Below are 26,349 nucleotides of genomic sequence, written 5' to 3' on the forward strand. Positions count from 1 at the left end.
AATTTAATGTATTGAAAATTAGTATAGAATTTAATTCAGAATAAAATTAGTGTATTATCTAATTCATATTATTTCTAAATAAAGCAATTTATGGCTGTTAAATCAAAGCAAAGCACTCAGACCAAGAAAATTTGATAATGAGGAGTGGGGATAAATTGAGCCCTCTTTCAGATAAAACTGTGTATGAAATATAACACGTCATTCAAGAACACACTGTTACGTATTTTCTCATTTATATCAGAATGGATCCTAAAATGTCTTACCAAGGAAGGAGGAATTGCTTCGGTTCATGGAGAAAACTGATTTCTAAGTCTCCTTTTATCTGTGAACTTCTCTAAAGAAGGTATATTGTGTTAGTCACCTGAGATTATGCCAACAGTGTCTGCCACTGTGACCCTAGGGAACACAGTACAAGAGCTTCATAGATGTAAAATGTCAAATACATACACGAAAACAGTTTCCCTATATTTCTGAAGTTTTCTATCAAGTTGTGATAGAAACCTATCATGTCAGATCTAAAGCTGCCAGAGCATTCAAGGTAAAGGGATATTGCACATTTAAGAGATTTTTCTAAAAGATGAGAGAAACAACAAAATACAAAGAAGAAAAATTTTAATTTTAGATTAACCATGCATGATATAAATTATTTCTACAAACCTTATTAGGCTGATGTTTATTTTTTTAAGTTATAGAAATGTTAAATATTTAAAATTAGTTGAAAGGGCCAAAAAGATAGTAGAGAGGTTAAATAAGTTGCTTGCCTTCCTTGTGGCCTACCCTGATCTATTCCTGGCACTGTATGGTCCCCTGAGCACTGCTAAGAATAATCCCTAATATGTTGGGTGTTGTCCAAAAGTTAACAAAATTAGAATACAAAAAAAAAAATTGAAATAATTCACTTACATTTAGGCAAAGCAAGATTATTTTCCCCTAACAGGCACAACTGAAAGATGTACAAAAGTGTGTACCATAGCTATTTATTTACCACCAAAAAAATAAAAGGGTAACACTGTAAGATAAATTACAGCCACACATGGAGCTTTGATAACAATCTCCAAGGTGACCCCGAGGGAATAGAAAATCTATCCATGAGATGAGCTATAATTTAGTCTCCAGGCTCCTTTAGCATTGTCCATATGCAAAATGAGAAGAAAGCAGAGGCAACAAGCTTAATTTATCTAAATATCTGTCTTGATAAATAGAATATATAAAATTGGAAAATGTCAGCATAAAACAAATGCCAATCAAATTAAAAGGTTGTAATTTTAAAATTTAAAGTAAACTGGTACCCAGTCTCAAATAGAAAAATAAATTTAGCCATGCACAATTTCTGAAATAATCTACTTCATCACTATAACATATGTCAAATAAAGAATTAGTGAATCTTCCCAATTTGGGGGGAGGGAGGGGGAGAGGAAGAGAGAGAGAGAGAGAGAGAGAGAGAGAGAGAGAGAGAGAGAGAGAGAGAAAGGGAGAGAGGAGGGAGGGAGGGAGAGAGAGAATCTTTATTTACTTTTTTTGATTTTGGTTTTGGGGTCACATCCAGTGATGCTCAGGCTTACTGCTGTCTCTGCACTCTGGAATCACTCCTGGCAAAGCTCAGGGGACCATATGTGGTGCTAGGGATGGTACCCAGGTCCTTGCCTGCTGCTTTCACTCCAGTCAAAGAAAGACATTTTAAATTATGGAAGGAAGCCACAATTCAAAAGAAAAATTTATGGTCTGCATTAATTTGGTATGAATTAATATACATAAAAATATTTTTTAAAAAGATATTAATCCGGGAAATTAGAGCAGTGAGAATTTGCCATTCTAAGCACTGGCAAAAACAAGATTCTAACACCATAATATGTATAAACACATGATAAGAAAATAGCTCTTACTTTATTTTTTTTTTTTTGGCTTTTTGGGTCACACCCGGCGATGTACAGGGTTTATTCCTGGCTCATGCACTCAGGAATTAACTCCTGGCAGTGCTCAGGGGACCATATGGGATGCTGGGAATTGAACCTGGGTCGGCCTCGTGCAAGGCAAACGCCCTACTTGCTGTGCTATCGCTCCAGTAAGTTTCCATGTCGTAATGATATTTGCTTCTCCATTTTATACATATATGTATGCGGTAGGGCGTTTGCCTTGCACGCAGCCGACCTAAGTTGGATTCCTCTGTCCCTCTCAGAGAGCCTGGCAGATACCCGTGGTGTATTCTATATGCCAAAGCAGTAACAGCAAGTCTCACAATGGAGACATTACTGGTGCCCGCTTGAGCAAATCTTTGAACAACGAGATGACAGTGCTACAAAAAAATAGCTTACAGAATGATTCATTCCTGTAAATACTACTGCCTTTGATAATCCTAAGATCAAAGCCATCTCTGCCATTTACTGATTTTGTGAATTTGGACAGATTTCTTAATGTTTCAGATTTTTCACTTGTTAAGCAGACACAGAAAGTGAGCACGGTTTCTATGAGCATCTGAGAGAATAATCTTGTGTGGCAGTCTCAGTAGTAAATCTGATATTGTACAATATACAACTTTTAGCACAGTGGGAAAACTCTAAGTACTCAAAAAATGGAAGTCATTATTATGAATTCAACAATTATGAACAAAATAAGTGCCATTTGTCCTTGCTGTATGGTCACTTACTCTCTTGTAGGACTCTACAGCAAACATAGGAACAATATTACATATGGAATTCAAATTAGAGAACAAACTTCTAGCAAATAAAGATCAGTCCCCCAGATTTCATTTATTCTTCATTAAAAAAATGAGCCCATACTCTTCACTAGCATTAGACAGATACATACTAAAGAGAATGATATGCTAACTCATTAAGCATAAAATTACCTACTATGCTCCAGATTCTATATGCTAGAACTGGCAGTATTTTTGCTTTGTTTGTTTAATCTGAGCCATACCTGGCAATCCTCAGGGGTTACTCCTGGCTCTCCACTCAGATATCACTCCTGGTGGGATTGGGGGGCCATGTGAGATGCCAGGGATTGAACCTGGGTCAGCTGCATGCAAGGCAAACACCCTAAACACTGTACTACCTCTCCAGCCCCTTTGAGAATATTTTTTAAAAGAATAAAACACAATTTTTACCCTGAGGTGCCTACTGACAAGGTCAACTCTCCTCTTTTTACAATAATCGTCACATATTTTATTGGTACAGTATTTAAGGGTTCTTATGTCAGGCCTTAAAGCCACTTACACAAAACCTCTAAACTCCTACAGAGCCATTCCCCTCCAGCAAAGCAATTCAGCATATTCACGCTAAACATGGGACTCCCTCACTCCATCTAATCCAGTCTGCAACTCTTCCTTGGTTACACACCTCGAAAAGCCTAACTATGCAGAAGAAAACCCCACATTAGAGCAAACTGACAAGAGCCTCAACTGAGGCCAAACCAGCAGCTGGCAGTCCCACTCTACCCAGACTCTGAATCCAGACAAGTGATGGAGTTTTTCCCAGGATGGCTGATTCCTCCACCTTCACACTGAGTTCCATCCCTGTTGTCTTCTTTGAGAACTTGCCTACTCATCCTCTTCACCTTTCTCCCATGTCTTCCACTTCTCTCTACTGACTTTTCCTATATTTAAAATGCTCAAATATTTTCTATCCTAACAAGCCTCCTTTTCCATTCCTATGTCTAATTATCATACTTTGCTTCCTCCCACTGATACAACTGCTAAAAGATTTAGTCCTAAATGTTTATTAATTTAAATGTCTTACTATCTCACTCCTCAATACTGTGCCTTGAACATTGTCTCCAAAACTGAGTTCACAAAAGCAAGCAAAGAAACCTTGTCAAGGGTCAATTTTTTAAAAAACTGTTTTGACAGCTTAACTTTTGAGCCATATTTAAATCTGCAGATCACTCCCACTCCTTCATACAAAGCTGCTTCATTCTTCTGAGAAATAAGTCTCCTCTTTTAGAAATCTCCTTTGCCATTATACTTAAATGTTGACATTTCCTAAAATTAGTTCCAACTCTCCTTTTTCTTTTCTTTTCTTTTCTTTTCTTTTCTTTTCTTTTCTTTTTTTTCTTTATTTGCTGGTTTGGTTTGGGATTATACCCAGTGGTATTTGGGGGCTTAATTCTGGATTTGTGCTCATGGACCCATATGTGGTACTAGGGATCAAATCCAGGTCTACTTTGTGCTAGATGAACACCCTATCCACTGTACTATCTTTTCAGTCAACCAATTCTTTTCTTTTCTCAAAACTACAACTTGTCTCTAACTTCACAAAACTCCCCAAAGAGGCATTTTTTATACCAAGTTTATGTGTGTGAATACATATAAATAAATATGAGATATCAGGTAAAATTTTCACTAATCATACTAGCACTGATTTTTTTTTTAATCCTATTCTGGCTGGAGCGATAGCACAGTGGGTAGGGCATTTGCCTTGCATGTGGTAGACCTGGGGGGTTCGATTCCCCCGTCCCTGTCGGACAGTCTGGCAAGCTACTGAGATTATCTCACTCGCACGGCAGAGCTTGGCAAGCTACCCATGGCATATTTGATATGCCAAAAACAGTAACAACAAATCTCACATGGATATGTTACTGGTGCCCGCTCAAGCAAATCAAAGAGCAACAGGATGACAGTGATACAGTGATTCTATTTCACTTTTTAAAATAAACCAACTCTGCCTGATCTACATGTTTGGTTTAGTCAGCTTCAATTATTCTGTTTATACTGACATTTAGAAGTCTAAATCTAAAATTTCACTGCAGAAGACCTATTAAATCCTAAATCTTTAAAACCAATTTCCTTCTAAGCAACTCCACATGGGTAATTACAAAATACTTCCAATCCACAGCCAGAGAGAAAAGTGCAGGGATTAAGGTGCTTGCCTTGCACAGGCCCATTTCATTCAATCTCAGAAACATACATGGTCCTCCAAGAACCCCCAGGAGTGATCCCCTAAACACAGTTGGGTGTACCCCCCAAAAAAATACACTTCAAATTCATTATATCCAAAATAGAAATTTCAGCATCTTTGCCCAAAAAAATATCTTCTCCAGAGTTTTCTATTTTGATAAATAAATGGACTAGTTTTTTCCAGGCAACATAACAAGAGGTCACTGATGGTCTCTTCTCTTTTTCCATTGATACCCTAACTATTCAACCACTCATCATTCACAATTTTTTTTCTATATTGCTGTGGATTTTTTTTATTCCAACCACTATCACAGTTTTCCACTATAACTCTTCTGCATTTACCTCATTTAGACATTAGTTTAATAGTTTCACTGTATTCTTTAAAATGTTTAAATGCAATTCTAAATCATGTCTAAGTCTAACTGCCTACAATTAATTGTACAACATGCCACCCCACATTTAGTGGCTTAATACATACAACTATTTGCTCACAATTCTGTACAGATAGGGGGGAAGAAGGCATCTGTCCAATATACACAGCATTCTCTGGAATACCCAATGTGGTTCCCTCTTACAGGCCTGCTTCTTCACCTGCAACAGCCTAGAATTGCTATAAGCTGTCAACTTGCGTGTTTATACACTGTGACAGAGTCTGAATAATGAGATTTTTAACATAGAAGTTGATGCCCTATAAAATGAGAAAGTAAAAGCTACCAGCAGTTCTCTAAGATGCCTGGCCTCAAAAGTCCTAGAATGACCACAAAAGTGACATTCTATGAATATCAGAACAATCTCGTAGTCGGTAGATTCAATAGGGGTGGAGATGGAGGAGGATATAGGTTCATTTACTGAAGGATTAATTCCAAGGACACAGATACTATTAATCAGATTTAAAATTAAAGATACCATACCCACACAATTCAAATTCCTTCTACACATAAAAAAAATTTCCTCCCACGGAAATAGTAACCTATCACACATTAGCTATAAAACCTAGAACTAGTTATCTAAATCCAATTTGAGTACTCTCTGGAATTAGCTGCTTACATATAATTCCTCAGATACAGTTCATCTTAAACCAAAAACTTCCCATCACTTTAGATGATGACAAATTATCTATCCTATAAGCCAGGTCTAGAACTCCAAAACACATGAGTTCAAACTGTGGAGAGGAGGAATTACAGAGAAGATACACAGCAAAGCCATAGTAACTTCAAATTTCTATGCAAATACTGATTAAAATGCAGTTCTGTTCACTGAAAAGAAGATTTGGGGGGTACATATTTTGGATCATTTTTATTATTTCATAGAAAATGTCCACATATGTAACAGTGTCACTCTTCCTTCCCATACAAGATTAGGAAACCCCATTCCATACACACACACACACACACACACACACACACACATATATGCATAAACAAAGGCACTAACCTATGTCTATCTTTTTCTAAGCTGGTGGTGCTTTCCTATCAAAATTTTGTGGGTTCCTATAAATTCTACTGGGATTAATTTTATTAGATAGATGACATGTCCACAAATCTCTACGAAATGAATCATTCTCCAACTTGGGCTGAGGACCATGGTACTGTGGAACAGGAGATTTAAGAGCCTGGTAGGTTCTTTGAGTACTTGAGTCTCAAAATAGTACACCTTTAAGACTCTCTGAAGCTCTTTTGTTTAGTTGAAAGATTCTAAGATACACGATATTAAGTCTTTAGAATCTCAATAGTGAATCCTACAGAAGCATGCACTTGTGGTCTGACGCTTCAATGGAAGTCATTTCTCACAAATAGCGCCTTAGAATTTGAGAAGTATTTAGATAAAGGGAGAAACAAGGCAGGGAGGACCAGGATAAAGAAAGGCATGGTCTCACTCTGGAACAAGCAAGGACGTCATCTAGCTGGGTTCCTGATTAAGGAAAACGCAGAACAAAACTGCAGCATAAAGTCAGATATAATAAGAACCTTGACCACAAGACTATGAAATCCTCCATTCAAATTCTTGACTGCTAGTTTCATCTTGCTGGTCCAAATGTTGTTACATCAAATACACTTGGAGAGCTTTCTAAGTACACAACCTCCCCCCTGGGGATTTTAAAAGGCTGCAGTAGAAATCTGTATCTAAGCAAAGCTCCCAGGTGAGTATCAGACACGGCTGGACTGAGGAGCCACTGCCCTAAATCAACAACCAAGCAACCAACAATTTGAGAAAGGAAGTGACAGAAATGCACACAGGTGCTAGAGCGACAGTACAGTGCATAGAACATTTGCCTTGCATACAGCAGGCCCAGAATTGATCCCCAGCATCCCCTACAATCCCTGAGCACCACCAGGAATGATTCCTGAGTGCAGAGCCAGGAGTAATCCCTGTTTATCATCAGGTGTTGCCCCAAGAAAAAAAAAACAAATCAAAGAAATGGTAGCATCTAGTTTTCAGTTACAAGCAAACTAATAAAAGGCAATATTTCCATTTATAATTTTCTTTTTATTCATTTTATGTTCTTCAAATTCCTACTTTGTAAAATGACATATTCCCTGTCCACATATATCCACAAGAATGATAATCCCATCACAACACAAAATAATCAAGGTCTGGTTGTTAAGAAAGATTATTAGCCTGTACAGAAATACATGGGGCTGGAGCGATAGCACAGCGATTGGGCTTTTTCCTTTTACGAGGCCGACCCATGTTTGATTCCTCCGCCCCTCTTGGAGAGCCTGGCAAGCCACCCGTGTGTACTGGATATGCCAAAAACAGTAATAATAAGTCTCTCGATGAGAGATGTTACTGGTGCCTGCTCGAACAAATCGATGAGCAACAGGATGACAGTGACAGTGACAGTGACAGAAAAACAAAGTCCTCACAGAAATGAGAAGGTGAGCATAGTCTGGAGAAAGGGTATAAAGAGAGAAGGTTCTGAATGAACCATGATGGAAACAGCATTAGTGTTATTATCGGTTTACTACACTACTGATGTCACAGTTGCTGATATCCCTTCCATGCAGAGCTCCACTCGGGCATTCCTCACCTCCAAGTACCTAACTGCTTTAGTCTTAGACAAAGTGAACGGCCCATTTAAATTACTAGCTGACTCTCAAGCCACTTCCTGTGCAGAGTGGGAAACGGTTTTGCCTTCTTTCTCTCCCTGAGCTCAACCCACAGGACTGGAGAGATGACCATGTCACTGGGAGACCCAAAGCCTGGAGCAAAGCCCTATTTAGGAGAGCTCTTCCACGCCTTCAGAGCTAATGGCCTTGGACGTCTCCTGTGGAAATATGTAAATCCTTTGACTTAAAAAAAAAAACACTTTCAAAGTCATGCTTTGTTGCATGATTCTGCCTGCATCCAGAGCAAAGGCCCACTAACACGGAAATTATTCCGCTGACAACAGCACAAATGATCATGGACAAAAGACTTTAATATCAAACCCGTATCTATAAAATACTTGGAGGAAAACTTGTTCCTCCAGATCTCTCCAAGATGCTGACCTCAGAAGTTTTCAATGATATCATCCCATTAGCAGAAAAAACAAAAACAGAAATAAGTGGAATTACATCAAACTAAAAACCTGCACTGAGAAAGAAATGAGAACCAAAATAAGAAGATAACCCACTAATGGCAGAAAATATTTGCACATCAAACATCAAAGGGAGAACACCGAAGTTATATAAAGCACTCTTGGAGCTCAACAACAACAACAACAACAACAAAACAGCACCCTATCAAAAACTGGGAGAGGAGAGAAACAGATACAGGAGGTAACAGGAGTGAGGTCTAGGACCTCGAGCACATCAGTTGTTTGAAACTGAGACATAGCTAAACCACAAAGCCAACAATATTGGAAGCAGGAGATCCAAACTATAACAACCAAACTTAAGAATGTGCCATCAAGGAGGCAGGTGAGGGGGTGAGAAGGAACCTGGGAACACTGGTGGAGAGAAGCGGGCACTGTTGGTGACTATGGTGTTGCAACAGTCTCTGCCTGAAACTCAATAACAAAAAAGTAAATCAGTGCCTTAACCAAAAAATTAATTTAAAAAAGATAAATCCTTAAAGATGGTGAGCAGGCATAAAAAAAAAATGTTCATCATTACTGATTATCAGGGAAATGCAGGTCAAAATGACAATGACAATCACCCACACCAATAAGAATAGCCTATAGCAAAAAGTCCAACAACAAAAAGTTGCTGCAGGAATGTAGCCAAAAAAGGAACTCTCATTCTCTAGCTCGGAGTACTGCTGCTTGTCTCTGCTTCTTGGAAAATGGTCTGGATATTTCTCAAAACTTTTTTAACAAATCTTCCATATGTCTCTACAATTCTACTCCTGGGCATGTACCCAAGAACACAAAAACATTAATTCAGAAGGACATATCCAAACCTATGTTCACTGCATTTTTATTTATAATAGCAAAGATCTGGAAACAACCCAAATGCTCAACAACAGACGAGTGGATAAAGAAAATTGTCACATACACACACACACACACACACACACACACACACACACACACACACCACCACCACCACCACCACCACCACCATCACTACCACCACCCCCCTACCCCCAACCCCGCCCGCATCCAATTCAGCTATGAAAAGGACGAATCTTGAAGACTGTGGCAACTTAGATGAAACTGGAGGAAGCCATGCTAAGTGAAGTTAGAAAGGAAAAGACCAACATAGCAAATGATCTAACTCACTTGTAGGATATAAAGAAACAAAGTAGGGGATTAGATAATCTCCCATAAAAATGACCCTGAGAAATGGTAAATAGAGCTGTATTCTGAATTTTCTGGGGATGAAGATAGAGAGGAGATCTTTGGATAAGGGCAGAAGGATCTTAGTACTCTGGTGGTGAGGGTGGTGTAGCAGCACCACAAGTGTAAAACAATAATATTGGTAGTGTTATGAAAAAATAATGAATTAAAAATAGTAAGAATGGGGGCTGGAGAGATAGCACAGCGGGTAGGGCGTTTGCCTTGCACGCGGCCGACCCGGGTTCAAATCCCAGCATCCCATATGGTCCCCTGAGCACGGCCAGGGGTAATTCCTGAGTGCAGAGCCAGGAGTGACCCCTGTGCATCGCCAGGTGTGACCCAAAAAGCAAAAAAAAAAAAAAAAATAGTAAGAATGAAAATGGAAAGAGGTTAGAACTTTAACATTTTAATACCTCTGGAAGAAATAACAGAAAACAACTTTTGCAAACTTAAGAATATTTAAAAAAAGGACTGGAGTGATAGCACAGCGGGCAGAGCATTTGCCTTGCACGCCGCCAACCCAGGTTCGATTCCCAGCATCCCATATGGTCCCCTGAGCACCGCCAGGAGTAATTCCTGAGTGCAGAGCCAGGAGTAATTCCTGAGTGCAGAGCTAGGAGTAACCCCTGTGCATTGCCGGGTGTAACCCAAAAAGAAAAAAAAAAAAAAAGAATATATATAAAAGAAAGATAGCTTATTTAATAAGAAAAAAATCTTGAGTCTTAGGGGAAAGAAACTGATAAACTGAATGTCATTGAAATTAAAAACATCTGTTCTTAAGAAATAATGTAGAAAATGAAAAGGCATGCCAAGAAAGGAAGAAAAAGCAAATCTAGAGAAGGATTATATTGAAATACATTTTTAAACATCTCAATAATTTTTAAATAGGCAAATTTTTAAAGTGGCAAAAACACTGAAGTGACATGTTAGAAAAATTATAGGTCAAAAAATTATTATTATAAGGTATTTAACACCATTAATCATTAGGAAATGCAAATTAATACCACAGCAAGATGACAGCATACAGTCACAAATTTACATATTCATAAATTTAATAAAACATACACTTGTCATATTACTACTGCTAAAAAAAATCTTCGAATGAAGCATTGTACATATAATGTGGTTATAACAAAAGGCATAGGTGACAGAGTTAAAGTTTGTAAAGCTTGATCCTCAAAATATATCTACATTAATTAAAATTTTTTAAAAAACAAATAACTTTAATTTTGATGAAAAATCACTGCCCAAAACTTTGTCAATCTGTCACTGTTTTCTTCTAGTAGGTTTACAGTTTCAAACCTTTAAAGACTTAAATTCGATATTCAAACAAGCTCTGAAAATCACATCTAGGTTGAACACAAAATAGTGAAATGGGGTAAGGGAGTTCCTCTTATTAAATTGCTCTATTTCCATTGTGAAATAGAAAAAACAACAAGGACATTGTGAAACTAAGAACATTATTTATACACCATAAGGTTCTTCTATAAATTTCATAAGCTAATGAATATAAAAAAACTTTTAATAAATGCTGTCATTATTACTACCAATAAGTTTTTGATATTTTAATGCTATTTATTAGACTGGAGCGATAGCACAGCCAGTAGGGTGTTTGCCTTGCACACGGCCAACCTGGGTTTGATTCCTCCATCCCTCTCAGAGAGTCTAGCAAGCTACCGAGAGTATCCCACCCGCACAGCAGAGCCTGGCACACTACCCGTGGCGTATTTGATATGCCAAAAACAGTAACAAGTCTCACAATGGAGACATTACTGGTGCCCTCTCGAGCAAATAGATGAACAACGGGACGACAGTGCTACAGTATAATGCTATTTATTTAGGAGCTGAAATAATGATATAAAGTACTTGAGACACAGTAGACATACCAAAGAGGTTTTTGAGACATTTGTTTCCCAGTTTATCTTGGTTAAGATATACCCAGTAACCAAGAATTAATGGGTATATTTTATGTCAAACAAACTTCTAATACCTGAAAACTATAATAAGGAATTTCAATAAGGAAATCAGAGGAAGATTTTTTTTTAATTTTTTTAAAATTTTTTTTTAAATTTATTTTATTGAATCACCAAGTGGAAAGTTACAAAGTTCTCAGGCTTATATCTCAGTTACACAATGCTCAAACACCCATCCCTTCACCAGTGCCCATATTCCACCACCAATAAAAACAAAAACAAAAGCAAAAACAAAACAAACAAACAAAAAAAACCAGTATACATCCCACCCCTCACCCCCCAACCCACCCCGTACGTGAGTGATAATTTCACTTCCTTTTCTCTTTACCTTGATTACATTCCAGATTTCAACACATAATTCACTATTGTTGTTAGAGTTTCAAAACAGACTCACTATTTTTGTTGGAATTTATCCCCTAAGAATACAGCTCTATTAACAGGGAAATATTTGATAATAAGTTTTCCCCTGATGAGAATGAAGAGATAAAATGTTTACAATTTCTGTATTATAGTAATTAAGTCCGCGAAGATTTAAGTTTGAAAATGAATCATTTCCCTTCCTGGAACAGCATGTAGCCAAAGTTAGTTCACAGTCTCCATACATGGGTGCAAGCACTTGCTGGAACCCCAATTCCTAAAGCTGTCTTTGGTTCCCGCTCGTTCCACATCCACCGGCTCTGCAGAGGCATGGGCACCCGGGCCGAAAACCCGGCCGGCCGGAGCCGAGCACCAGCCCCGGCTGGGCAGGAAGATTTTTTTGTACCACACACAAAAATATTTTTTTTTGCTGATTTTAACAACGAACTGATTTTATATAATTCACCCTACAACTATTAATTTACCTATAATGTACCTAGGAATACTCATACAAAAAAAGGTGTTGCCAGAGCAATAGTACAGTGAATAGAGTGCTTGCCTTTTGTGTGGCCAATCTGGGTTTTATTTTGGCATCACATATGTTTCCCCCCTGAACATTGCCAGGAGTGATCCCTGAACACAGAGCCTGAAGTGAGCCCTAAGTACTGCTAGGTGTGGGCCAAAACAAGCAAACAAGAGATTATAAATAGACTATGCATACTAAAATATTTTGCCAGTGTTTGTGTAAGACGTTGACATATAGCAAAGGCTGAAATATCAGACTCCAAAACAAAGACAGTCACATTTTTTTTTTCTTTTTGAGTCACACCCAGCGATGCACAGGGGTCACTCCTGGCTCTGCACTCAGGAATTACCCCTGGCTGTGCTCAGGGGACCATATGGGATGCTGGGAATCGAACCCGGGTTGGCCGCGTGCAAGGCAAATACCCTACCCGCTGTGCTATCACTCCAGCCCCCAAGACAGTCACTTTTTAAAATTTGAAAAATAAAAACAGAGCCAGGGACATAATTCAGTGGTAGAGCACTTGTCTTGAATTTATAAGGTCCTAAGTTCAATCCCTTGGCATTTTGGCACTGCATATCATGGTATTGATGTGTCAGGTTTGTTTGAAATTAGATATATATTTATACATAATAAAATCAATTAATTTTGTAAACAATATAAAATAAAGCAATATAATTATTGCTACAGATCAGCAATCATGAGTGGTTATAATTTACTAGTCCTCGGTCTGATCTCTCTATGTACAACCTTTTTTATTTTTTTGGCCATACCCAGTGGAAGTTGACACTGGTAGTGTGACTGGTGATGGAACTCAACCCTATAACTAACTATGTCAACCCTATGAATAAAACTCAACTATGACTACCTATGTAAATCAGAGTCTAATTAAGAATGTAACTTTTTAAAGTCAAGGCATAAGAGAAAATAAAATTAAATAATACATTATTAAAGGAGGTAAAAAAATATCAATTATATTAACTGAACTAGCCAAGCAAATCAATAAAGTCAATTAGTACTTATATTGATTAAACTTACCAATTTTAGCACAATTACATGGTATGGTTTTAAGATTACATAAAATACTTTTAATTTTTTGAGATGCATTCAAGTAATTTGGGGTACAATTTCAAGACATATAGTCTATTCCAAACATTCCATTCTTGGGTCTAGAGTGATAGCACAGAATAGGGAGTTTGACTTTTATATGTTCAAGCCTAGGTTCAATCCCCAGTACCACATATGGTCCCATGAGCCCACCAGGAATGATCCCTGAGCTCAGAGTCAGGAGTAAGTCCTGAGCACTAGCTGGTGTGACAAAAATAAAAATAAAAATAAATTTCGGTTCTAATCCTGAATAAATGAAAAATAATGAGGTATTTCTATAATATACAAAGTGGGCAAAGTAATGTTCATTGTACCACTCCTTCAAAATCTGTGCATAAAATGTCAATGGATGCAGGCAATGACAGTTTTAATATTTATTAAGTAATTCTTCTTTGTCTTAAGATTCAAGAATTCCTCTAGATATTCTTGTATGAGAATAAGACATGAATTAGACAAACCATATCAATAACAGTTAAAATTCTAGGATACAGAAAGGAAAAGCCAAGTAAGCTACACTCTTTCAAAATTTATGTTAGAATGCATACCATGTATACCATGTATAGATTGTCAGGCTTTAATAAAAGCATTGTGGCATAAAATGCCAACTTTTCAAAAATATGTTCAACAACTAAGCAATAAATGTTAACAGATTTAATAATTACTAACAAATAATTTAATAATTATTAACAGAGTTGACATTGTTAATAAATGTTGTTTCCTTGTTTCTGTGCTACATCCAGCAGGGCTGAGATTTACTTCTTGCTCTGTGTTCAGGGATCACTTACGGTGGAATATGGGAGATAATATGTAGTGCTGGGGATCCAAGCCAAACTGTGAGCAAAGCCAGCACCTTACTATCTGGCTGTATACTATCTCTCTGGCCTGTAACACAGTAATTATTTTGATCCTTTTTGATAAGTTTTTCTGGTTCCAACAATTCTATAAAGAAATGTTCCATCTAATATTTAGCTGCTTAGGTATTTTCCTGTTATTAACTATAAAAATGATCATGTATCTTATTATTTACCAGTTAACTCATTTAAAAAGTAACTAAAATCTACTCTTAAAGAATAATTAACAATACCAAAACTAGATTACTTTAACAGTTGCGCGCGCATTTTCATGTGTGCGTGTGCGCACTTGCGCACACATGCACACACGCACACACACACACACACACACACACACACACACACACACACATCTTTCTACCAAAGCTGATGTCCAAAGCATTTGATTAAGTATCTTTATTTAAGGATCAGAATCTAATACACAAAACCAATTAGGAACTAGGAAATATAATCTGTGAACCCGAGAGGCTCTGGGTTCTTCATGGTAAAAACAAGTTTCATAGTATTTTTTTCATTGGGTTAACCTTTTCACTAGTGGTGCAAAAAGGATGTTGTAAAAAACTGCTTGCACCTCAATACATATCAAAGCAGACACACCAAACTGGCAGCAGTTATTGAATCCTTCACTGATGTACAGCTTGCAGTTTTGAAAAAGCTCAGTTTTATTTACAAAAGCCCATAATAAAGTATTAAAAATTCCTTATCTTAATCCTTGAGTACACACAGTTTCAATAATCTGTCTGACAAAATGAGAACTGTAGATAAAGTATATCTCTGTATTATATTTTAAAATGTGTCAACACGTGGTATATTTTTGTCACTTAGTGAGAAACTATTTTCCAAATGACAAATGCAAGATATTTTAAAATCATGTCTGAACAAAGAACTATTAAAATTTCAAAACAGATCAATGGATTCTAATTTAACAGAGTATGCAATGCTTTATGATTTAGCTTCAGATCCTATGTAGCAAGTATAAACATTTAAGAAACTAACACTTGTCAAGTTTGGAGGTAATGTCAAAACAAAATATTCACAACTGGGTATAAAATCTATTATTGTAAGTACCCATTTGCACCTGCATAATCATGTTTATCAGGCTTCATTTTATTCAATTATGTAAATCAAATCATCAACAGATTAAGAAACAAAAATGAAAGTCCAAGATTTTTTTGTAAAAATAGACATTAAAAAGATATACAAAACCTATGTAACAACAGTACTCAACCATGCAATTTCACCCCTCAAAGATGATTTAAAAACAATATCTAGAGCCATTTCTGATATTCACAAGTAGAAGAAAGGAAATGTAAGGGATCAAAGCAAGAGATGATGCTAAACAAACACCTACAATGCCCTTGGTGCTGTTATTTCCATAGTTAAGAATTATTCAACCAAGAATATGTATAAGGCCAAGTTCAAGAGAACTTGAAGAAAAAGACTACCACTCTTTTCATCCAATTTATTAGGGGGTGGAAAGAGGAAAAAATTATTTTTCATAAAATATTTTATTCATATCAATGTTAGAGATTTATTTTATATAAATAGTAGGTATTTTAAAATTTCTTACTTTCAGTTTGCAAAAATTATGTCAATCTAAAAAATTGCAAATTATTTGGAGTCTTCAGTAACTCTTAATAATGCAAAGAGGTCCTGAAACCCCCAAATTTGAGAATCACTTAATTAAAAGGATGGTATATAGAGTAACAAGACAAGGGAATGGAAGGTATCAAATGATGGCAAACTCTTGGCCGTAGATTACAGAATACCAAGTACGGAGACGATGAGGTGGACTGGAGGTAATTTAAGGGCAGTGGTTAAGAGTCTTGGGCACTCCACAAGGCGAGGATAACTGTGCTCATCAAAACCATGAGCAACAGACTCACATATAAATCTCAGAACCAAGCAGCAGCTCACTGCAGGGATGGTTCCAGACAGTGTGCCGGGCTAATTTCACCAGGGAACCTCAGAAAGAAGCAGGCCTCCTCTCTCTCTGCCTGCACCAGATGAACCCCTGCAGCCCCAAACCTTCAGAAACCAATCATCACCACCCTCACATCTTATCTTCACAGACTCCAACTGGTCCCCAAGGCAAGAGAGTAAGTCCATTGAAAACCCCAGGTATTCAGAACCAGTGATTCAAAGTGTCAGGCCTCATGGGGTCAGGAAGGGCCATTCCTTCCCATCTCCCCACCCTTCCGGGGCCTAGGGGCCTAGGCTGTCACACCCAGGAACTGCCTCAGGCAGCTATTTCAATGCATTCATAGCCATGATCCAGAGACTCACATATAAGTCTCTGGAACTGAGCAGCAAGTGGCTGCAGAGATGGCCCCAGACCACAATTATTTAAATTTTTATGATCCCAGGAACATGTGGCCACTTTTATATATCATACTTTTTCTGTTGTTATTGTTGAATCACTGTGAGATAGACCCTTACAAACATCTTACACTATCCATAACAAGCAATTCAGAATAAATTATCTATCATCTGTCTGTGGGGCATATGAGTGGTGGTAGGAAACTTCAAAATACTGTTGGTGGGAAGCTGTTATGATGGTGGGATCAATGTTGAAATACTGAATGTGACCAATTATTGTGAACAGCTTTATGATAATAAAATAAAATTAAAAAAAAAAACCAAACAACCATGAGTATCAAAACTATGTGACCCAAACTATAAACACAGGCCCTTGGGAGGCAGGATGGGGAGTAGGAGGATACTTGGAGAATCGGAGGTGGGACACTGACACTGGTGATGGGTTTTGAGTCGTAACATTGTACACTTGAATCTCTACTGTTAATTTTTTTTAAATCATGATGCCTAAACAAAAAATGCAAAGAAAAATTGCATAAATAAAAAAGCATGTTTTTTTAAAAAGTGAGAGGAATTAGAGGACTCCAAAGAAAAAGCATATTCTTCTTAAGAGTATCCCGGCAGGCGAGACCCGAGCGCCCCCACACGAACGGCTCCTTCGCTCCTGAACGACCATGATCCCAGAGGCCCACTAACTAATTTCAGAACTTCTGCCAGAAATTTCTCTGGACTAAAAGACCAGAAATCCAAAACCGTGCAGCCGAGACCGCATATGCTCTTCATTCTCAGAAATGAAAAACAAATTATCAAATGATGGGCTGGAGCAATAGCATAGTGGGTAGGGCATTTGCCTTGCACACGGCCAACCCAGGTTCGATTCCCAGCATCCCATGTGGTCCCCCAAGACCACAGGAGTAATTCCTGAGTGCAGAGCCGGGAGAAACCCCTGAGCATCACTGGGTGTGACCCAAAAAGCAAAAAATAAAATTAAGAAAGAGAAAATAAACAAATTATCAAATGATGCCTTTTTGGCAGGTCTGATTGTTGAGGGAAAATTCCAATAGTGAGTTTTCTGTCTAAATATTGAATGTAATGAAAGTAAAGAGAGAGTAAAGTGAAAATCATCAGCCACACAGGCAGGGGTGGGGATGGGATGAGAGATATACTGGGGTTCTTGACGATGGAACATGTGCACTGGTAAAGGGACGGGTGTTTGATCATTGTATGTCTGAGACTTAAACCTGAAAGCTGTGTAACTTTTCTCATGGTGATTCAATAATTTTAAAAAAAGGAAATGCAGAAAAATCCGGAGCTGCTGAGAGCGAAACGGACCCTCTGCGCCTAAAGACTTTGATTCCAGAGACCTAACACATTTTGGCATCCAGCGCAACTTGTTACAGCAATGCACTGGCACTGTGAGCTGGGCTGCAACTCCGTGCTGCCCGGGGATGGATCTTTTCTCTCCACCCTGTCTTTCTGCACAGAAAATGGTGGCGGCAGCAACATCCACATGGCAGGAGCCACCTTCTAAGACTCCTAAGCCAGAGGTTTTTATGAAGAGGAGGGCAGGTTAAGGGTTAAATTTTCCTTTGTAACTGTTTGACTGCTTTGAAAGAGGTTTTTTCCGTGACCTACCACAGGGCAGGAAACTGTCACCAAATGGGCCAACAAACTGCCCTAGGAACTATAAGCAAACATTTGCAGGGAAACAGATAACAGTCAACAAATGTTTAGATATGCAAATTAAGTGACCTATGTGTGATCCCCTTTGATCTATAGGTGTGATTCCCTTTTTGATATATGAGATTTTCTTTTCTCCCCCAAAAGGGTATAAAAACAGCTGGCTTTTTGAGTTCAGGGCCTTCCGCTATGCCACCATTGAGGCACAGTTGAAGGTCCCAATACAGCTATATTGGCTTGAATAAACCCCGTTTGCAGAAAGAGTTGTCTTAGTTTTGTTCTTTTGTTTCTCCGAGCCTCCCCCAGGCAGAAATCTGCCACCCCTAACATTTACACTTGGGACTCCTATGGAATCATGGCCCAGATAAATCCAGAGTTGCTGAGAGTGAAACGGACCCTCTGTGCCTAAAGACTTTGATTCCAGAGACCTTCTAACACATTTTGGCAACCAGTGCAGTTTCTTACAGCAATGCACTGGGACTGTGAGATGGGATATGCAATTTCTGGCAGAATTTTCCCTGGACTTTATACAGAAATCCAAAATCCAAAACATCTCTTAATTGTCAGCAATGTGAAACGGTTCCTTTTTAGCAGGTCTGACTTGGGGGGGAAACTCCAAATAGTAACAGTGAGTTTTTTGTTGAAATATTGAAGGTAATCAAAGTAGCAACCATTTTTCTGGACTGTGAACTAAGCAACAGCCCCATGCCGGCCGAGAAGAGGAAATATTCCTCTTTCCCGGTTGTTTCCCATTTTTGGGGAGAAATGCGGCGTGGCGTCCACCATACTATGAGGCACGGGAAGGGGGGTGAGGGAAGAAAAAGGGAAAAAAAAAAGAATTATGTACTTGGAGCAGTGGGGCTACATAGCTCTTCATTCTCAGCAATGGAAAACTAATTATCAAATGCTTCCTTGGTAGTAGGGCTGTCTTTCTTGGGGGGAAACTCCAACAACAGTGAGGTTTGTGTTGAAATATGGAATGTAATCAAGGTAAAGAGAAAATGAAGTTAAATTCATCAGTTATGCAGTTGGGGGGGCAGAAGCGGGAGGTATACTGGGGTTTTTGGTGGTGGAATATGGGCACTGGTGAAGGGATGAGTGTTTGAATATTGTATAACTGAGACATAAGCCTGAGAACTTTGTAACTTTCCACATGGTGATTCAATAAAAATAAAAATAAATAAATAAAATGAAAAAAATAAAGGAGTATTCTAGATGATCAAAATAAAACCAAAAAATCCTACATAAGGAAACAGTTCAAAACAAACAAGTTGGGGCAGGGAAATAAACAAACAATATAATAAAGCAAATGCTTAGGATGGAGGAGCCTCAGGTATGATCTCCACACTTCATGGTCTTCCAAGCACTGCCAACAGTAACCAAAAAATTATTAAAGAGAATGAGGTTGTAGCTCAGTGTAGACCATATGCCCTGCATGCATGAGACTACAATTTCTGTAAATCTGATATTATTTTCTTCAAAAACTCATGTGTGTGTGTGTGTGTGTGTGTGTGTGTGTGTGTGTGTATGTGTGTAAGGGCGCGAGGCATGTACATAAAGCCATTTACATCAGAACTTCTTACCCTGGCTATGAGGACTTGCTGGACTGAAAGACGGCTGATACAAATCTTTGGTTGGTGTTGGAAAAGCTTCTTTCCCTTGGCGCTGACTCATCTTTACTGGTGTCACAAGTTGAGATTCGTCACTGCTTGCTACCACAGCTCAAGGAAAGAAGAGAGAGGAAAAATAACATTTAGGTCATAGATTTACATAATGGCATATTTAATAACATGGAATTGAATTCGATGGAGATGACCTCAATGTTTACATTCTTTTTCTTAGTGCAATACTTTAGTGCAATACTTGTAATATGAAATTACAACCGCGCGGCCGCTATTGCGGCCGCATGACCTCATTTCTCTTCACAACAGGTCTGACTCTAGTGGGGTACTCCTAACAATAATAGTGAGGTTTGTGTTGAAATATTGAATGTAACCAAAGTAAACAGAAAGTAAAGTGAAACTTATCAGTTACAAGGTGGCGGGGGGTGTGTGAACGGGATGGGAGGTGTACTGTGTGGCCTTTTTTTTCTTTTTTGGTAGTGGGATATGGGCACTGGTGAAGGGATGGTTGTTTCAGCATTGTATAACTGAGACTTAAGCCTGAAAGCATTGTAATTTTCCACATGGTGATTCAATAAAATAAAATTCTTATTAAAAATATGCATAAATAAATAAATAAATAAAAATAAAATTAAAAAATATGCAATCACTTTGTTTTAGTTTGTCAGAGCAAGGGAAATTAACAAATGCATAAATAAATTATACAAATTAGAAACATAAAAATAAAAACACATTCACTGCTTCTTTTTAAAATATTTTTATTGTCACTTAGGCAGCATGATTAATACTTGTTAATGTTTATTACTAATGTTAATGTTTATTACTACTCACCACCACCAAAGGGCTCAATATCTTCTACAAATGTCCTTATGCTACTTTTAGTCTTCATCTTAGAATTTTTCTCCCCCACTGTTTGGCAGTTTGAGTTTTATAATTTTGGGCTAACAGTTTCTTGTTTTGTCTCTATGTTATATATGAATGAAATCATCTGATATTTGTCCTCATCCCTCTGATTTATTTCACTTATTTTCTTGACTTTGCTTATTGGCTTATACTAATTTTGGGGGGGCAGGAGGTTGTTTAGTTTGGGGAGGTCACACGTGGTAATGCTCAGGGGCTACTCTGGCTCTGTGTCCAGGAAACCATGCAGTGCTGGGAGATGCACTCAAGCCTACTGCATGCACAGCAGGAGCACAGCCTGTGCCTCGGAGCTACCTTTTTGGCCCTGTATAGTCATTGTTTATAAAAGCTATTGCAAGGTTTGCTACAGACCTTTCACTGTGCTATTAACTTTTTACAGTTGCTAACAATAAACAAAAGATAAGGCATTTCAGATAAGAAATGCAAATAGTCAATTTGTATAATCAGAAAACATACAAATTAGTATCAAAATAAAATATTTTACTGCTCCTCAAATGTCTACTCTCATTTTTAAATTTCATGGAAATTTTTAACCCTACAGCTTTCAGAGAGTGAAGTTTGAGTTTTGGAGATTGCTTTGCCAAAAACAAACCAATAAAGGTAAGATTACAATTTAGGATTATTTGGTGCCAATGTGTGATCTCAAAAAGCTCTTTGCTCCAATAATCACTTGAAACACTGTCCAAAGCATCTATACACTCCTTTGGGCAAGTAACCAATAGAGAACAATGCCCAATTCCACAGTAGCAGTGTAGCACTGTCCTCCCGTTGTTCATCGATTTGCTCAAGCAAGCACCAGTAACATCGCCATTGTGAGATTTATTGTTACTGTTTTTGGTATATCGAATATGCCACAGGTAGCTTGCCAGGCTCTGCCATGCGGGTGGGATACTCTTGGTAGCTTGCTGAACTCTCCGAGATGGACAGAGGAATCAAACCCAGGTCAGCCTCGTGCAAGGCAAACACTATCCACTGCGTTATCGCTCCAGTACAATTCCAGAGTGGAAGAGGAAACAAATGATGGAACAGGGCAAGGGAAGTGCAGTGTCTAGGTTGCCCATATTCATTTTTGGACCTTTAGGGTCCATATAAACAAAAATGTTCTTAGTCTACAAAAATGTTTTAATCTTGAAAATGACTTCATTCTAGATTTAGTCTCTAGTTTAACCAAAACTTACTCTTTGTATGCCTGTACGTTTTTTTAGACATTGTGATTTACATAGTTGTTTATAAGGGTTGTTTAGGAGAGATTTTAGGCATACAATGTTCCCTCCTACAATCCCAACAGCCTACTGCCTCCATCCCTCCAACCTGACTCCTTGACAAATAAACTTTTTTAAGCTCAATTATTTATTATAGTTTAATCCTGTATTCCTAGACGGGAACATAGCCCACGTGGCAGAGCCTGGCAAGCTACCCGTGGTGTATTCGATATGCCAAAAACAGTAACAAGTCTCACAATGGAGACATTACTGGTGCCCGCTCAAGCAAATCGATGAGCAATGGGATAATAGTGACAGTGACAGTGACAATCCTATGTTCACAGGAGTGTTGGCTCTAGAAGTGTATGTTTGTGTGCGTGTGTGTGTATGTAATTTTTTTGCTTTGCTTCTATAACACAGAGGGGTTCAAGGTGCCCTAACTCTTGAAACCCCTAAGTTTCTTCCAGATCTCCTCTTCTCGCTTACCTCCTCATCTCTCTATCCTTGACATTTATATTTTGTAATCTAGAGCCAGTATTTTGCCCAACTTTGCTACCATTTCCTAGGCAAGTTATTCTATATATCATTCTAAACCATCTACAGTAAGAACATCTGGTATAAATACCACAGCTTCATTATCCTTATTAACCATTCTTTTGTTTTAGAACATAAACATAATCTGGCTAGCGTATTAAGTGCTGTAATGAACATAAGTGTGCATGTATCTTTTCTTTTTTAACATTTTTTTACTGAGTCACTGAGATAGACCCTTAAAAAGCTGCTCATGACTGGATTTCAATCATACTGTATTCCAACACCTATCCCTCCAGCAGTGTACATTTCCTAGCACCAGTGTCCCCAGGTCCCCTCCTATTACCCCACACCCACCACCCGGACTTTTCAAGTAAACATTTTTGCAACTTTTGGGGAGATACCAAGAAGTGGGATCACTGAATCATGTAGCTCTATATTTAGTTTTTAGATGAATCTCCATAATGTTTTCCATTAAAGGCTAAATGAGACAACATTCATCACCAGTACATGAGAGTTCTTTTTTACTATATCCCTGCCAGCATAGCCAGTTCCTATCCTTTCTGGTATGTGACATTCTCACTGGTGTGAAGGGATGTCTCATCACCGTCTTCTTATTGATTTCCCTGATAATAAGTGATGATAAATATGGTGTTTTTCTGTCTTCTTCAAAGAAAAATCTTTTCATTTTTTTCTCCCAATTTTTATGTGATCATTGGGCTTATTGATGTTGATCTTTGTAATTGCTGTATATTGTGTATACCATGGATATTACCCCTTTGTCTGATGTATTGTGTGAAAATATTTTCTCCCAATCAATAGGATGTCTGTTCATTTTAGTCCACATTTCTTTTGCTATGCAGAATTTTTTTTAATTTGCTGTGATCCATTTATTTTTTTTGCTGTTGTCTTTACCAATGGGATATATTGTCAAAAACACCTCTGAGGTATTTTGACAAATCTTAAAGCATTCTGCTTATATTTTCCTAATATATGTTTCAAAATTTCTAGGATCCTGATCCACTTTGAATTGATTTCTATGTAAGGTGAGAGATCTGGACCCAGTTTTGGTTTTTGCATGTAGCTCTCCAGTTTTCCTAACAGCATTTGTTGAAGAGGCTGTCTTTTTTTTTTTTTGCTTCTTGGGTCACACCGGGAGATGCACAGGGGTTATTCCTGGCTTTGCGCTCGGGAATCACTCCTGGCGGTGCTCAGGGGACCATATGGGATGCTGAGAATTGAACCCAGGTCGGCTGTGTGCAAGGCAAATGCCCTACCCACTGTGCTATCACTCCAGCCCCTGAAGAAGCTGTCTTTACTCCACTTCACCCATTTTTCATAAATTAGTTGTCCAAATATTTGAGGATTTATCATTAGGTACTCAATTCTAACCCAACAGTTTATTCTTATTCTAGTACTACGCTATTTGATTAATGTAACTTTAAAGTATAGTTTCAACAGCACCTAATTCTTATTTCTCAGAATACTTTGGCTATTCTGGGTGTTTCATGGCTCCACACAAATTGTATCAGTGACCACTCTAAGTGATTTAAAGAATGTCATTGAGATTTTTATGGGAATTGTATTGTATCTACATAGTAATTCAGGTGCTAGGGTGATTTTGACAATGTTGGTTCTTCCAATCCATGAATATGGAATATTTTTTCATTTCCTGGGTTTTTTCCTATTCCTTTCTTAAGTGATTTTTAGTTCCCCAGAGAAATGTCTTTGATCTCTTTGGTTAAATTGATTCCTAAGTAACTTGATGTTTTTTTGAAACTCTATTTTAAATGGGGGTAATTTCTTTAATCTCTTCTAGTTCACTATTTGCATGTAGGAATCCAACAGATTTCTGTATATCTGATTTTGTAGTCTGCTACTTTGCTGTACTGTTTCTAGAAGTCTTTTATTTTCATCTTTAGTACCTTCTACATATATTACCAAATCATCTACAAATAGACTTATCTTGTTCCTTGCCTTTGTACAGTTTATTCTCTACACAGAAGCATAAACAATCTTTGTACTAGCTTTACATATGTGATTGTGTTAAGTGGCCATCACCAAAAAATCAAATCAAATCAAACAAAAAAACCACTACATGCCAGCTTGCCCCAGTCTCTGACTGAGCCTTATAACTTGTTCTATTTATCTGCAATACTATCAGCTTTACCAACTTGACATTAATGACTACTCTTATCAGTTGCTGTGTGCAAATGTCATCTCCAGAAAAATCCTCATAGTGTCTTTGGTAAATATTGAAAGAGGAAGTCTCAATTTCCCCTTGCTACAAGAGGGGAGTCCACAGTTTCCCCTCACCAGCAGTTCCATTTCTCCTCATGGACCAACCACACCTCATCCCCAAGGATCTTTAACATTCCTGGAGTTCCCAAGGAACTTCTGTCCCAGAAGTAAAAGTGACAAGACTAAGATAATGAACAATACCCAAGCCAGGTGACCAGAAAGACAACTAGCCCAACCCACTATGTAGATTCACTATGTAGATTCTCTGTCACAGAAAGACCTGGCTTTCCTATAAAAAAAACTCACAAAAAGAGCCATTGGTAACTTAGTCCTACACTAAGCTCCTCCCCACTTGTGGAGCTCCTTCTCTTTTCTCTTCCACTTTCCAATAAACTTCTCTACATTCTAACTCTGAGCATGAACATCTTTATTACTCATATAACCGAGGAATCTCAAACAGAGACCCACTGCTGCTGCTTCTGCTGCACCTGCACCATTACGTTTTGTTGCTGCTGTTCTGGGGGTCAGACCTGACAACGTGGGAGGTGGGGAGGAGGAAGGCCTGAAAGCAGATTAGGCCCTGAAGTGCTGGCTGGGGAGTACAGGAGGGCAACACCCTGAGCTATGCAGGCAGCGCCCAGGACAGAACCCAGTGCTAGTTCACACGCAAGGCACATGCTCCAGCACATCTCCAGCCTAAGTTAAGTTAAATAGAGCACAACTTTTTGTTTTTTCCAGTGAAGGTTCACTACTCCAGAGTTACACTTTATCACTCTATTCTACATGATTTTTAATTATAGATCTTATCATTGGCTAAAATTATGTCATTTATTTGAATGCCTGCCTTCTTCAATAGACTATAAATTTCTAAGAGAATGTAATTTGGCCTGCCTTATTTTCCCATAAATCCTCAAATCCTGCAACAGTTGCTAACATATTAAAAAGAATTTTACTAACTGAATCCTTGATAATTCTATATTTTCATAAAAGTTTGTCATCATAAAGTTTATGGTGGTTCTTTTTATTACTGAATCCAAGATCCATTTAATCCTAAGAGTTACTGTTAAAATTAAGGGAAAAAAAAAAAGGTAGGGGCTAGAGATGTAGCTTAGCAGTAGAGCACTTGCCTTCATTATAAGATACACTAGACAATCCAACACTACAAAAAAAAAAGGTGCATAAGATACACTAGATATACACTAGGTGTATAAGATACACTAGAAAAAAAGGTGTATAATCCAACTCTACAAAAAAAAAAGGTGTATAAGATACACTAGAAAAAAAAAGGTGTATAAGATACACTAGACAATCTAACACTACAAAAATAAAAAAAAGGTGAGGAATAAGAAAGACTGAAGCGTAATCACTCAAG

General features: G+C 38.0%; 1 protein-coding gene across 4 annotated transcripts in view; it reads right to left on the reverse strand.

Moving 5' to 3' along the window:
• The window catches only part of OSBPL8 (oxysterol binding protein like 8), a 179,404-nt gene that overhangs the window by 63,839 nt on the left and 89,216 nt on the right, over positions 1-26,349 (reverse strand). For 2 of the 4 annotated variants that reach the window (XM_055118098.1, XM_004602686.3), the window contains one exon: positions 20,044-20,172. In XM_055118098.1, the coding sequence (XP_054974073.1) occupies positions 20,044-20,172 (129 nt within the window). Of the gene's footprint in view, positions 1-20,043; positions 20,182-26,349 lie in introns of all 4 variants that reach the window. The other 2 variants (XM_055118097.1, XM_055118100.1) reach the window with 1 other exon arrangement.

This window comes from Sorex araneus, chromosome 10 (genome assembly GCF_027595985.1).
Source record: "Sorex araneus isolate mSorAra2 chromosome 10, mSorAra2.pri, whole genome shotgun sequence".
Lineage (NCBI taxonomy): Eukaryota > Metazoa > Chordata > Mammalia > Eulipotyphla > Soricidae > Sorex > Sorex araneus.